At 49.1% G+C, this 11,857-nt stretch overlaps 1 protein-coding gene across 2 annotated transcripts in view; it reads right to left on the bottom strand.

Moving 5' to 3' along the window:
• The window catches only part of GOLGA7B (golgin A7 family member B), a 31,960-nt gene that overhangs the window by 3,112 nt on the left and 16,991 nt on the right, over positions 1-11,857 (bottom strand). Inside the window, exons 1-4 of one of the 2 annotated variants that reach the window (XM_038578464.1) lie at positions 11,702-11,854; positions 3,727-3,852; positions 259-411; positions 71-172 (exon numbers count right to left, since the gene is read on the bottom strand). In XM_038578464.1, the coding sequence (XP_038434392.1) occupies positions 71-172; positions 259-411; positions 3,727-3,852; positions 11,702-11,713 (393 nt within the window). In that variant the 5' untranslated portion in view covers positions 11,714-11,854. Of the gene's footprint in view, positions 1-70; positions 173-258; positions 412-3,726; positions 3,853-11,701; positions 11,855-11,857 lie in introns of those variants that run through there. The other variant, XM_038578463.1, reaches the window with a different exon arrangement.

Genomic DNA, 11,857 nt, shown 5'->3' with positions numbered 1-11,857 from the left:
TAGGGTAGTCCCTATTTTTTGGTAGCCTCACTGTGGGCCCTACTGGACACAGAACAGCCAGGAAGGATACAACCCTCATCCCGCGCTCCACCGGGTCTGTGAGCAGGAGGCCTCGAGGGGCAAAGATCTTCTCATTCTGCTCCTGGATGTAGCGGGAGATCTTCTTGAGAACCTACAAGGAGAGGGGCCAGTTGAGGATGAGGGCACAGCAGGGGAGCCCTGGGGACGGGCATGCAGGGCAGTCAGGAGGGGAGCTACCTTCTCGTAGTGCGTCTCCATGCAGAGGAAAATGAAGTAGGCCGTGGCACAGGCCAGGCAGCCCTCAAGGTAGGAGCTGCCTCCAATCTTCTCAGCCTCTGCGTAGAAGCCGTTGAGGGTCTTCACTGTCTCCTCAAAGAGCTGCCGCTCAATCTGGAGGGAGAGGGCGACAGGGAACCAGGTTGAGGTCGGCCTCCCTAAACAGTGTATAGTCACCAATGGGAGGGTGGCAGTGGCAGTGCCACACTGGTGGCAGAAGATGCCCACAAGCAAGACCAGAGAAGCCGTGGCTGCCTACGGAGCGCTGGACTGGGAGTCAGGAGACCTGGGGTTCAGTCCAGACTTGACCAGCACCTAGCTGTGTAGACTTTGACTAATGACTTAACTACTCACTTTCCACATCTATAAGGTGGGAATAAGAATGGCTACTTGGCCTCCCTTGGAAGCAGGAAACCCCCACAGTATCGTAGATGTGGACACTTTCTACAGGGGATCAGGAAAGAATTCTAGTGATTCTGTCCCCCTCCCCCATTTTGATACCTGTGAAAGCACCCAGGACCTAATTGGTAGGGGTTCCCCATGTTTGAATGGGACTCCAAACATACAACTGATTTGTGAGACCTCAGGAGTATCTATGCAAGAGGGGGCACCTCCCTCAAGGTAAGAGGTCATGAAGAACACAACAGCCTCATGTGTGTGCACAGCTCGGAAGCTGTCCAGCCTGCATCTATAATCATAATAGCTAATCTTTATTAAGCACTTTCTATGCCTTCTATTTCTAAAAGCACTTTCAGGTACCAATGTAACATTGTGTGTCAACTATACATCAATTTAAAAAAAAATAGGGGTGCCTGGGTGGCTCAGTGGTTGAGCATCTGCCTTTGTCTTAGGTCGTGACCCTGGGGTCCAGGGTTCAAGCCCCACATCAGGCTCCCTGCAGGGAGCCTGCTTCTTCCTCTGCCTATGTCGCTGCCTCTGTGTGTGTGTGTCTCTCATGAAAAATGAATACAAATCTTTTTAAAAACTTAAGACTTCTAAAAAAAAAATTAAGACTTCTATAAATTCATCTGGCAACTATAGATTAAATTAAGCAATAGCTGCAGTGCCTAGGTGACACAGTCAGTTAAGCATCAGACTTCAGCTCAGGTCATGATCTCCAGGTCCTGGGATTGAGCCCTTTGTCAGACTCTGTGCTCAGCAGAGAGTCTGCTTCTCCCTCTGCCCTTTCCATCTCCCCCTGCTGCGGCGGGGGGGATGAAGGCTCACACACACACACTCTCTCTCAAGTAAATAAATAAAATCTTGGGATCCCTGGGTGGCGCAGCGGTTTGGCGCCTGCCTTTGGCCCAGGGCGCGATCCTGGAGACCCAGGATCGAATCCCACGTCAGGCTCCCGGTGCATGGAGCCTGCTTCTCCCTCTGCCTGTGTCTCTGCCTCTCTCTCTCTCACTGTGTGCCTATCATAAATAAATAAAAATTAAAAAAAAATAAATAAATAAAATAAAATAAAATCTTTAAAAAATAAATTTAACAATTGATTCATCTGAAAAAAGCTTTGCAGAGTCTAATCTTTTTAAAAAATTCAATAAAAGTAAGTAAATAAATAATGCACTTTTACGCATTTTTTTCACTTTCAGCAGATCAAAGCTTTGCTCAATGGTCCAGCACCATCATCTCTGTCCTCTTAACTTATGTCTCTGCTCCCAGCCCTGCCAAGGGAACTGCTAAAGTTGGATCATGTCACAGCCCTGAAGAAGAGCTTTGAAAGCCTTCTTATCTCTAAGTAAAATCCAGGAAGTCCTTACAATGCCTGCTAGGCCATACCTTGCCTGGCCTTGTGTCCCCTGGGCCTCCTACTCTCCTGCTCACTTAGTCCCCACTCTAGCCACACCCACCGCCCTGCTGCTTCCTGAAAATATGTAAGTCCTTTACACCTGTGTCCTTGGATGCATTACTCTTCCCCAAGACACTCCCACCCCAGACTCAGGTCTCACCTTATCCCCGAGTCTCCCCAGCCATTCACCTCTCCCCAGGTCTCCCAGCCCCGTGACAACCCCCACCCCTTAGTTTTCTAGTACTGGTCACCACCAGAGCTGCTACACATTTACTTGCTATTTTAGTCTTTATACCCTCTAGTAGAAAATAAACTCCAAGTCTTCACTTCTATACCCCCTATGAGTATGTATGATTGCCTCATACATAGTGGTTGTTCAGTAAATATTTGCTGAATGCTGAGTGAACGTGTACAAGGTTACACAGCTCTGACCTAAGTCTGTCTCTTCAATACATAACCCTACACTAGGTTGGAAAGTCATACTCCAAATTCAACAGATGTCAAAGTATCTACAGCCCCATTTTTTACATTCCTCAGAGCACCCCCTTCCCCACTCACCACTACAGGATCAGAACTGTCCATCACACAGGTTAGAGATCTTCCGTGCCCATCTAGGACAAAAGGTCTCCCCAAGAATAATCAGAAGTTTGGGGTTCCCAGTCACTATCCCTACACAGATCTGGAGTGATGCATAAGAAAACATTATGTCCCAAAGGATAGGCATGTCCTTTGATGAGATGAGGAGAGCCCGTGGCTCCCTAAAAGCTGGGTGGGGATCAGCTTAGCAAAAGGCAGCCCTGTCCCACCTTCCCAAGCCCATTCAGATGGGCCTGAGCTGCTGAATGAAAGAGTCAGGGTCTGCCCGCCGCCCTCCAGAGGGCAGACTACAACCCCAGGCCAATTCTACAGCAGCCTGGGATGAGGGCCATAGATACCCCTGAACCAGAAGCAAAAGTTGGCTGCAGGATCTGACGCCTTGCAAGGGGTCTGGTGGTCTATAAGACCCCCCGGTAGCTGAGTCTGGAGGAAGAGGCTGTGGGCAGAGCCCTTGGTTGATGACCCGGCTGTCAGAATTTTTTAAAGCTCTGCATGTAGGGATAAGAAGTGCTGCTAAAATGTGGAGATTCCAGAAGCTGCTGCCATCACAGGACTAAGGAATCTGCTTTTGTTTAAGAAGCTCTCCAGGTGGGTAGCCCCGGTGGCTCAGCTCAGCGGTTTAGTGCTGCCTTCAGCCTAGGGCGTGAACCTGGAGACCTGGCATCAAGTCCTCCCTGCAGGGAGCCTGCTTCTCCCTCTGCCTGTGTCTCTGCCCCTCTCTTTCTCTGTGTCTCTCGTGAATAAATAAATAAAATCTTTTAAAAATTAAAAAAAAAAAAAAAAAGCTCTCCAGGTGACTCTTGTGCTGCTGACCTTTGTGGGCTGCTGAACTAGGAAATCTGAGGCCTTTTCAGCTCTAACTTTTCATGTGGTGACAGCAAGACACTATCAGGGGCACTGTTTAGTTCTTCCATGTGAAGTGACTGAGCAAGTTATATGACACATAATACTTTTATACTGGAAAAAAAAATACATTTGATTAAGTCCTTGATTCCATCATGGCCTGTGTTCCAAGTTGAGAAAAAAGCCATCCTCACCCGGCTATCCAGCTCTGGGGGGAATTTGGTCTGGAACTGACAGATGGTCCCATCACTGTAGTCTCTCTGGATAAAGACCTTGGTGGCCAGCGAGGCACTTCGCCGCAGCTCCTGCAGATTGTGGACCTAAGGAGGCATACAGGAGACACACACTCAGGGAGACCATCCATCTAGATCATCCAAGACTGAGGGAGTTTCAGGATATAGTTCTTACAGCACCAAAATCAAAAAAGTTCCCAGCAAACCAAGATGTTAGCCACCCTACAAGTGCTCCAGGAAGACCATGGGGAAGCAGGACTGTGGAGCTTACCAGACAAGATACCTCAAGTTTTCCCAGAAAGATCTGGAAAAAGCTTGAAGCAGGGCCAAAGCTGAGCCAAAAGGAGAGGTTCTAGAACCAGCAACAGAACTAGAAACAAAGTTTAATAAGAGGAAAAGACTTCCTTTCCTGGTGGCTGGCCCAGATCCTTCTCTCACTCTCGCTCTCTCGCTCTCTCTCTCCTCCCTCCCCTCCTTCTCTCCTCACCCTCCCCTTCCTCCTCCCCTCCCTCCTCCTCCCTCCTTTTTCCTGTCTTATGCACACACAGCAACTTTCATACTTTTGTTTACTTGGCAAATATAAAATATTCACAACTCCTCAGGCCTCATGCTTGGGGAACCCAGCCCTGAACAAGACTGAGGTCTCAGAAGTGGGGATTACAGCAGTTTGGCAGCAGGGGGTGGGGGGGTGGGGGTGCAGGAACTGATATATCCACCACCTTGGAGGGATATTTGGGTTCAGGTCAAGTTAAAGCCCAGGACAGAGAACATCAGGGATAGCTTTCCCATCCAGGACATCTCATCACAGGAAAGAAGGGGGCCCCAAATGCCCAAATTTCCCCAGAGAAAATTGAATAAAGTGGGATGAAGCTCCAAATCAAAGAAACACCTTGCCCTGGTAGAAAGGAGTGGGGCAATTCTGTCCCTTGCCCACGCCTGCAGACTTAACATTGACACAGACTAGCATTTGAGGGGAGTGAGCTCAAGTCCACAGAAGAACAGGTCCTCTTGGGCAGCCCAGGTGGCTCAGTGGTTTAGCACCGCCTTCAGCCCAGGGTGTGATCCTGGAGACCCGGATAAAGTCTCGCATCAGGCTCCCTGCATGGAGCCTGCTTCTCCCTCTGCCTGTCTCTCTCTCTCTCTCTCTCTCTCTCTCTCTCTCTCTCTGTGTCTCTCATGAATAAATAAATAAATAAAATCTTTAAAAAAAAAAAAAAAAAAGAGAACAGGTCCTCTTTCTTTCACTTCCAGCCTTAGCCACCCACATTTCAAGCTAGCATTCCGCTGGGTAAAATATGCCAAACATTGGAACCACGTGGAGACCAAGCCCCAAGGGCAGAGTGAACACAAAGCCAGTTCATCCTGTGTAATTAAGGTGAATCCATTCAGTCATTCCTTTCATTTATTGAGTCCCTACTACTGCCAGGCTCTGGGGATGCTGGGCAAAAGACAGCCTGTGAGCTCCAGGGAGGAAGACAAGTAAGTATATAATAAATTAGCCTGTGATAAATGCTTCAGAGCATTGTTACTTCTGGGTAAGTAACATCTTACCCAGAAATGCTTACTCAGAAAAGACTTCCTGAGGTCTGTGTTGAGTCATAAAGGAAGGCCAGGTGCTGCCAGTGATAGGGGGCAGGCAGTGGGTAGGGAGAGGATGTCAAAGCAACCCAGATGGAGGGAGGAGCTTGTACAAAGGAGCAAAGATGGCAGAGAACTTGGTCTACTCCAGTGACTGCAGGCAGATTTCAGCAAGATAGGAGTTGGTTTGTGGATTAGATAAGAGCCCAGGGGATGACAGTACAGAGAACAATCTCTGTGCAATCACAGAGAGCTGGGGGGTGGGGGGAGTCTCTAATAGAGGGGAGAGTGTAGAATGGAAGACACTTAAACTTGTTTAAAAGCTGGGGGAAAGAGGGGCAACTGGGTGGTTCAGTTGGTTAAGCATCCAACTCTTGATTTTGGCTCGGGTCATGATCACAGGGTCATGAGATCGAGCCCTGTATTGGGCTCCACACTCAATGGGAAATCTACTTGAGATTTTTCTCCCTCTGCCCCTCCCTGCCCCATGATAGCACATTATCTCCCTCTCCCTCTCTCTCTCTCCCTCTCTTTCTCTCTCTCAAATAAATAAATCTTATTTTTTAAAAAGCTAGGCAGAAAGAATAAGTAATGAGAGAAAAGTAAGAGCAGATAATTGGTTAATCAAAGTTCTGAAAAAAGGAGAATCAGAGACTTTCCTTAATCCAGAGAACCCTTGCTCTGCATAAGAGATGTGGTCCCAGAGTATTGGGACTGAATTGAAAAATGTATAGTGTTCCTCTTGTCTTAATAGTCCTTGATTCCACCAATCAAAGTTTTAATTGAGAAAGCCCCCTTGACATCCTCTAGGATCCTATGATAACTTTGAGAAACAAAGCAAGCTTTGGTGATATTAAGTACTGTTATTCATGAATGTGTCTTCTCTGTCTGGTTAAGATTTCATATTTTTGTATTTTCCAAGGAAAGGGGCTGTGGCCTTCCTCTGCCCTTCTAAAACCAACTGACATGAGCCAGTGGATCTTGAGGATAGATTTCCCTAGCCCCAAAAGGATCATTCAAGCAACTCTGAGAGGGATGCATGGGAACTGGGCATGAGTGAGATAAGAGGCCAGTTGAAGGGATGGATTACCTTTGTAGTGGTCCAGGGGAACACAAAAGTGTGTCTAAACCAAGGAAAGTGATCATGCGAATGGAAAGAAAGGGAGAGAAAAAAAAAAAAAAAAACCCAGTGCTTCAGCCATTCTGATATGGACTCTACTTCTTCCCGCCAACAGCCTCCTTTGTCTGTGCCTAGTGCACACATGCACTGTGTGCTACCATGAAGCTATGTGTCTCTAGTGACTGTCTCTAGTGACTTGACCAGAGCCACTTCTTCCTCCCATGTATACAGCTAGATTAATCCCCAGCCTGCTGTGCAATTAAATGTGGGCATCTGACTGAATGGAATGTGAGTGGTATGTACAGGCTTGGCTCACAATGACTAGCCTCTGTAATCTTTCCCCTCCCACAGAAACCAAAGAAGCTATATTTTGAAAATGATGGAACCATAAGTTGGGAAGAGCCTGGGTCCCTGAATCAGCCTGAAGGAGATCCACCTGCTGGTCAAAATCACCTGTCTGGGACTTAACTGAGCCATAAATAAACTTCTAGTTTATTATTCCATTAAGATTTTAGGGTGCTACCTTACACAGTATAGTCTCATCTCCTCTTGGCTTTGATCCATATGTTCTCAAGTAGCCAGAGTAGGAGGGGCCAACACCCTTTCCAACCCGCAAAATCCTGAGCCTTAGAACACTGCCTCTGAGTGACAAAGAATCTGTTTCCCTCCCTGCAGAGTATTTGTGGAGTCTTGAGGAGTTGCTAGAAGATGGTATCGGACACATTGTATACTCCAGAGCCCTCATCTCCCAGTAAAGCGCAATGTAACAGATTCATCTGTAGTTGGTGAAGGGTGGATTTAAGGCAAGGCAGCATCTACTGGCTCTCTCCATCCACAATGACTCAGTTGTGAGGTATCGAAAGGCTCTTACGGAAAGAAGGCCCACTGACCTGGGAGCAGGAGATCTGGGTGCCACACTACTCTGGGACTCCATTTCTTCAGCTAGAAACTGAGAAGCTAGAACAACGTAATCACTTAAAGCCATTCCAGCCCTGACATTCAGGAGGCTTTTTCAGGGATTACAAATGCAAATGTTTATAGGGACTAAGCATATAAGTGGGCTGGGTGAGGGCTGTGACTGATCAGAGAACTCATGCCTTGTCTCAGGAAAGCGACCAATCACTGCCATGCAGTAATGTGAGCCCAGGATGCTGCGCTTCCAACATCTTATGAGAAGCCATAAATCCAGATTTCTTTAATATCAAATATCTTGATTTTTTAATGTTTCAAATAAATTTTTACATTTGTAAGCATGAAGCAGATCAAGTAGGCACAATCATGAATGACATTCATTCCTAGGACTGCCAGTTGAGGACCTCTGAATGAAGAACCCCATCACTGGGGTCCTTGGGCCAGAGCCAGAGCCAGGCCCCAGGCACTTGCCAGCTACTTAGCTTTCAGGAAATGAGTGAGAGTTTTCAAGAGATCTATGATGCTCTGAAATCCCATAAGAGGATCCCAGAATATGCACACACCTCACTACAAGGCCACAGCTTCTGTGTCTCCCCTAGCAGCTCCCCCAGGATTTCTTAACTGACTCTGACACCTGGGCTTCTCATCTACTTTTTACCTTCCTCAGCTCTGCCCTCTCTCCCACCACTGTCCCCAGGCCTGCCGGCAGCTGAGTATAAACAGGACCAAGAGGCATTTTGTGAAGAAGAAAGAGAAAATCAGTGGTAATATCTGTTGGCACCAATTTTTGAACTTCAGTAGGACAGGGATAGGGAGGCCGCCTGAAGAGTGGGTCACACACCTGATAGAGCCAACCCGGTAGAGGTGGGGAGGAACAAGCACTAGAGTTCAGAAGAACACTCCCAGTCCCAATCTGCCCACATCCAACAGGAGGCCCCATCTGGCCCACATCTCCATCCTCATTAAAAACTAGCTAATTCCAGAGGATGCATTTGAGGCTCAACTCAAGAATCAGGAGATTCAGCTAATGAACCAACACCGTGCTCCCTGGCTGCTGGGGCATGGAGGAGGAATGAGGATCATGAGTCACAAGCAGCCAAGTCAGGCCTCAGGATGGAAACCCAAGCATAAGGGCTTCCCTTCTTCTAAGCCTACACCAGGGCCAAGCCCAACCCACTGTCTGCTGGTTGTTAATTCCCGGCCTCAGAGATCAAACCTCCAAATGCCTTGCTTGGATAATGCTGCTTGGGTGCATTTAAAAACCTCTTAGAGGGATCCCTGGGTGGCGCAGCGGTTTGGCGCCTGCCTTTGGCCCAGGGCGCGATCCTGGAGACCCGGGATCGAATCCCGCGTCGGGCTCCTGGTGCATGGAGCCTGCTTCTCCCTCTGCCTGTGTCTCTGCCTCTCTCTCTCTCTGTGACTATCATAAATAAATAAAAAAAAATTAAAAAAAAAATAAAAATAAAAATAAAAACCTCTTAGAGACCAAACTTCACCACTCAAAGAAGCCCTCCCCGCCAGACATTTCCCAGATGTCCTTGGCTATCTGTACTATTTCCCAGGGCAGACCCTGCTCCCGGTGACACACATTCACAGAGGTTTGTCGCTCAGGAAATGGGCTCGTTACAGTTTTCCAAATGAGGTCAGTGTATCACTCAGGAGGCTTCCTCCCTCCTCTGAGTTCCTCACACAGATTCCTCCCCTAATGCTAACTCCTGAACAGAAATTAAGAAGCAGAAAAGATCTAGTTCCCATGCCTTCCATCTAGAGATCCAGGGACATGCAATGTTTCTCAGTGTCTCTCTCTCTCTCCTCCTCTGTCTTCCTGCCCCTTCCTCTCCTTCTCTCTCCCCTCCCCTCCCTCTGCCTCTGTTCCTCCCCTCTTCACCTCTCAAAACACCTTCTGCTAGAACTGAGGACCTCCCACTCAGACTCCTAAGGGTATGGCCAAGACGTTTGGCATGAGGTATTCCTTCTCCCAACAGGTTTTTCCTGGGAATCTTAACTCAGTCCTAACAGTAAAAACAGCCTGGGGAGAATGACTCAGTCCACAGCCCAGGGAACGTGTACATTCTGTGCCTTGGCAGAGCTAAGGCTTCCTCCCTCAGTGCTGCCAGCAGGGTCCACCTGAGGCCAAATTGAGAAATGGGTAATGTTTGTCCTCTGCTCTCCATCCCTTCTGGGCATTCCTCTGTCCCTCTGCCCTCAAACTGACCCAGCCAGGCTGAATAGGGAGGCTGAGTCCTTCGGCATCCCTTCCCCCATCACAGCCTCATCTCACCGCCCCTCACACCCACCTCTCTGTTGAGCAACACTGTTAACTAATGGTTACACCTGGATGCAGCAGAAAAGACACTGACTAGGGAGGCAGAAGATTCGAGCTCTAGTCCTTGTCCTGCCCCTTTTGAGCCATAGTTTATTGAATAACTCTCACATTCCAGTTGCATCATATGTAAAATGGGATAATGATGCCTTCCTTGGCTTCTTCATAGGGATCAGGCAAGCTTCTGAGCCTGTTAGCTCATCTGTTAATTGGGGATAATAATACCATCCTTGCCCACTTCACAGGGTTGCTCTAAAGCTCAAAGGAGATCACACATGTGATAGTGCTTTGTACACAGGAAAGTGCTACATTCACAGAGGCATTATGAGCAGAATCTCTCCCTGGGGAGAGTCATGCATGCTTCACAGCAGCCTCCTAGAAACACCGCCTCAACCTAGAGATGTGAGCCTGCTGTTTGGAATTTGTAGACCACAACAGACCTGAAATGGAGATATGATGGGACAGAGGAGCCTCCTGGAATCTGGCAGGTCACATCACAGATGTGGCTGCCTTCTCTGCCCACACTGCTGGCCCAGCTAGGCCCAGGTGGCTGAAGTTATCTCTTCCTGCCCAATACCAGCAGCCTTTGCTGCAGCCTGGCAGCCCTATCTGGAAGGTGACCAGATCCTTGGCCATTTCTCCTTTGTTCTTCCTGCTTTTCTCAGTAACTTTGGCACTTTCTGAGCTTTCTAATTATTTATTTATTTTACATTCCTCCACCCTAAAAATCAAGCTCCATGGGTCTGCTTTGGGCTTGCCCCCTCACAAGGTCCTGGGGAAGGAGGTGAGCCCTCCTAGCTAATCCTGTGCCTTGTCACAAAGCCAAGTGGCACCAAGCAACTGCACCTTGTTCTGTGTGGCCACGACAGAATTGCAACAATAACACTTGGTATTGATGTGACACTGCTCACCAGGATGCCCAGAGGCAATGCACAGAATCATTCAAAAGCCTGTGTTGTTCCCCTGGCTTGTGTTCCAGCTGGGTTAGAAATGGGGAAACACCACAAAAAGAATCAACAATCAGACCTGGGGAGGCCCTGGTGTCCTGAGTTCCACTCCAAAAATCCAAAGGAAGAAACTTTCAACTCTGCTGCTAACATGCTGTGTATCAAATAGGTTCTCCCCTTCTCCGTGTGTTAGCTTTACCGCTTATAAGTGAGAACAGAAAGAGCTCCATTTCCCACATGCAGTGAGGGACCATGGGTGGAAATTCCTAGTCTCTTAAGCATTGCACCAAGACTCTGCCCTCAGCCAACAGTCCCTTGGTTCAGCTTTCAAGACCCTTGAAGTTGACACCCCTTTAAGTACACCCTGAAGAGGACAGCTCCTCCCACCAGACATGGGAAATTAGACACCCTGGTGTCAAGAAACTTGAATGGGATGAAAAAGCAAGAAAGCATGATGTGCAAAAGTGGAGACTGGTGCAGGCAGCTCATTAAAACCAACCATTTGTGGTCTGGGCCTGAGGATTCTTTGTCCCCTCCCTCCCCATGAAGGAAGTGTGGATGTGGAGGTAGATCTGTCATCTCTTAACCAGGCTTTTGAGTTTAAAAGCTGGAAGGCTACACTGCATAGCAACAGCAACCAGCCGCATTCCCACCCGAAAACAGGGGCAAGCTCACCTCCAATCCTCTAGTGAAGTAGTTTTAAGACTAGCAGTCCAGGGTAGGGGAAGCCCCAGCTGGGTCTCTGGAGCAAACCTGGTGCCAGTGCCGACAAGTGGCGTGGGCAGCTTCGGCACTCAGATGGGGAAGATCGCCAGGGGTGAGAGGAGTTCTCAGGAGAAGCCCCCCTCCCCCGCCTTCCACCCTGCCACTCCATTCCCCACCTCTTCCCGCAGTAAGAGATCCGGAAAACCACCCCATCCTACCCTACCCTATCCCACCGCTTCACCGCACCGCACCCCACCCCCCCCTCCTCCTTTCCCGCCCAGTCCGCCCCTAGCGGGGCTGTGTCCCCGCACCAGTCGGGCACTGCCTGCGGGCTGGGCGCCCGCCCCCTACCTCAGTGGCCATGTTCCAGGGGCGCTGACCGCTCCGAGCCTGCGGCGAGGCCGGCGGCGGTGGGCTGTCCGCGGTGCTGCCTCCAGGGGCGGGCGGGCTGGCGGCGGCGAGCGGGGGCCCGGGGCACTGTCCACGGTGCTGACGAGGACGCCGAGG

This window comes from Canis lupus, chromosome 28 (assembly GCF_011100685.1).
Source record: "Canis lupus familiaris isolate Mischka breed German Shepherd chromosome 28, alternate assembly UU_Cfam_GSD_1.0, whole genome shotgun sequence".
NCBI classification, from domain to species: domain Eukaryota; kingdom Metazoa; phylum Chordata; class Mammalia; order Carnivora; family Canidae; genus Canis; species Canis lupus.
This window is presented reverse-complemented; position numbering and strand designations above follow the sequence as displayed.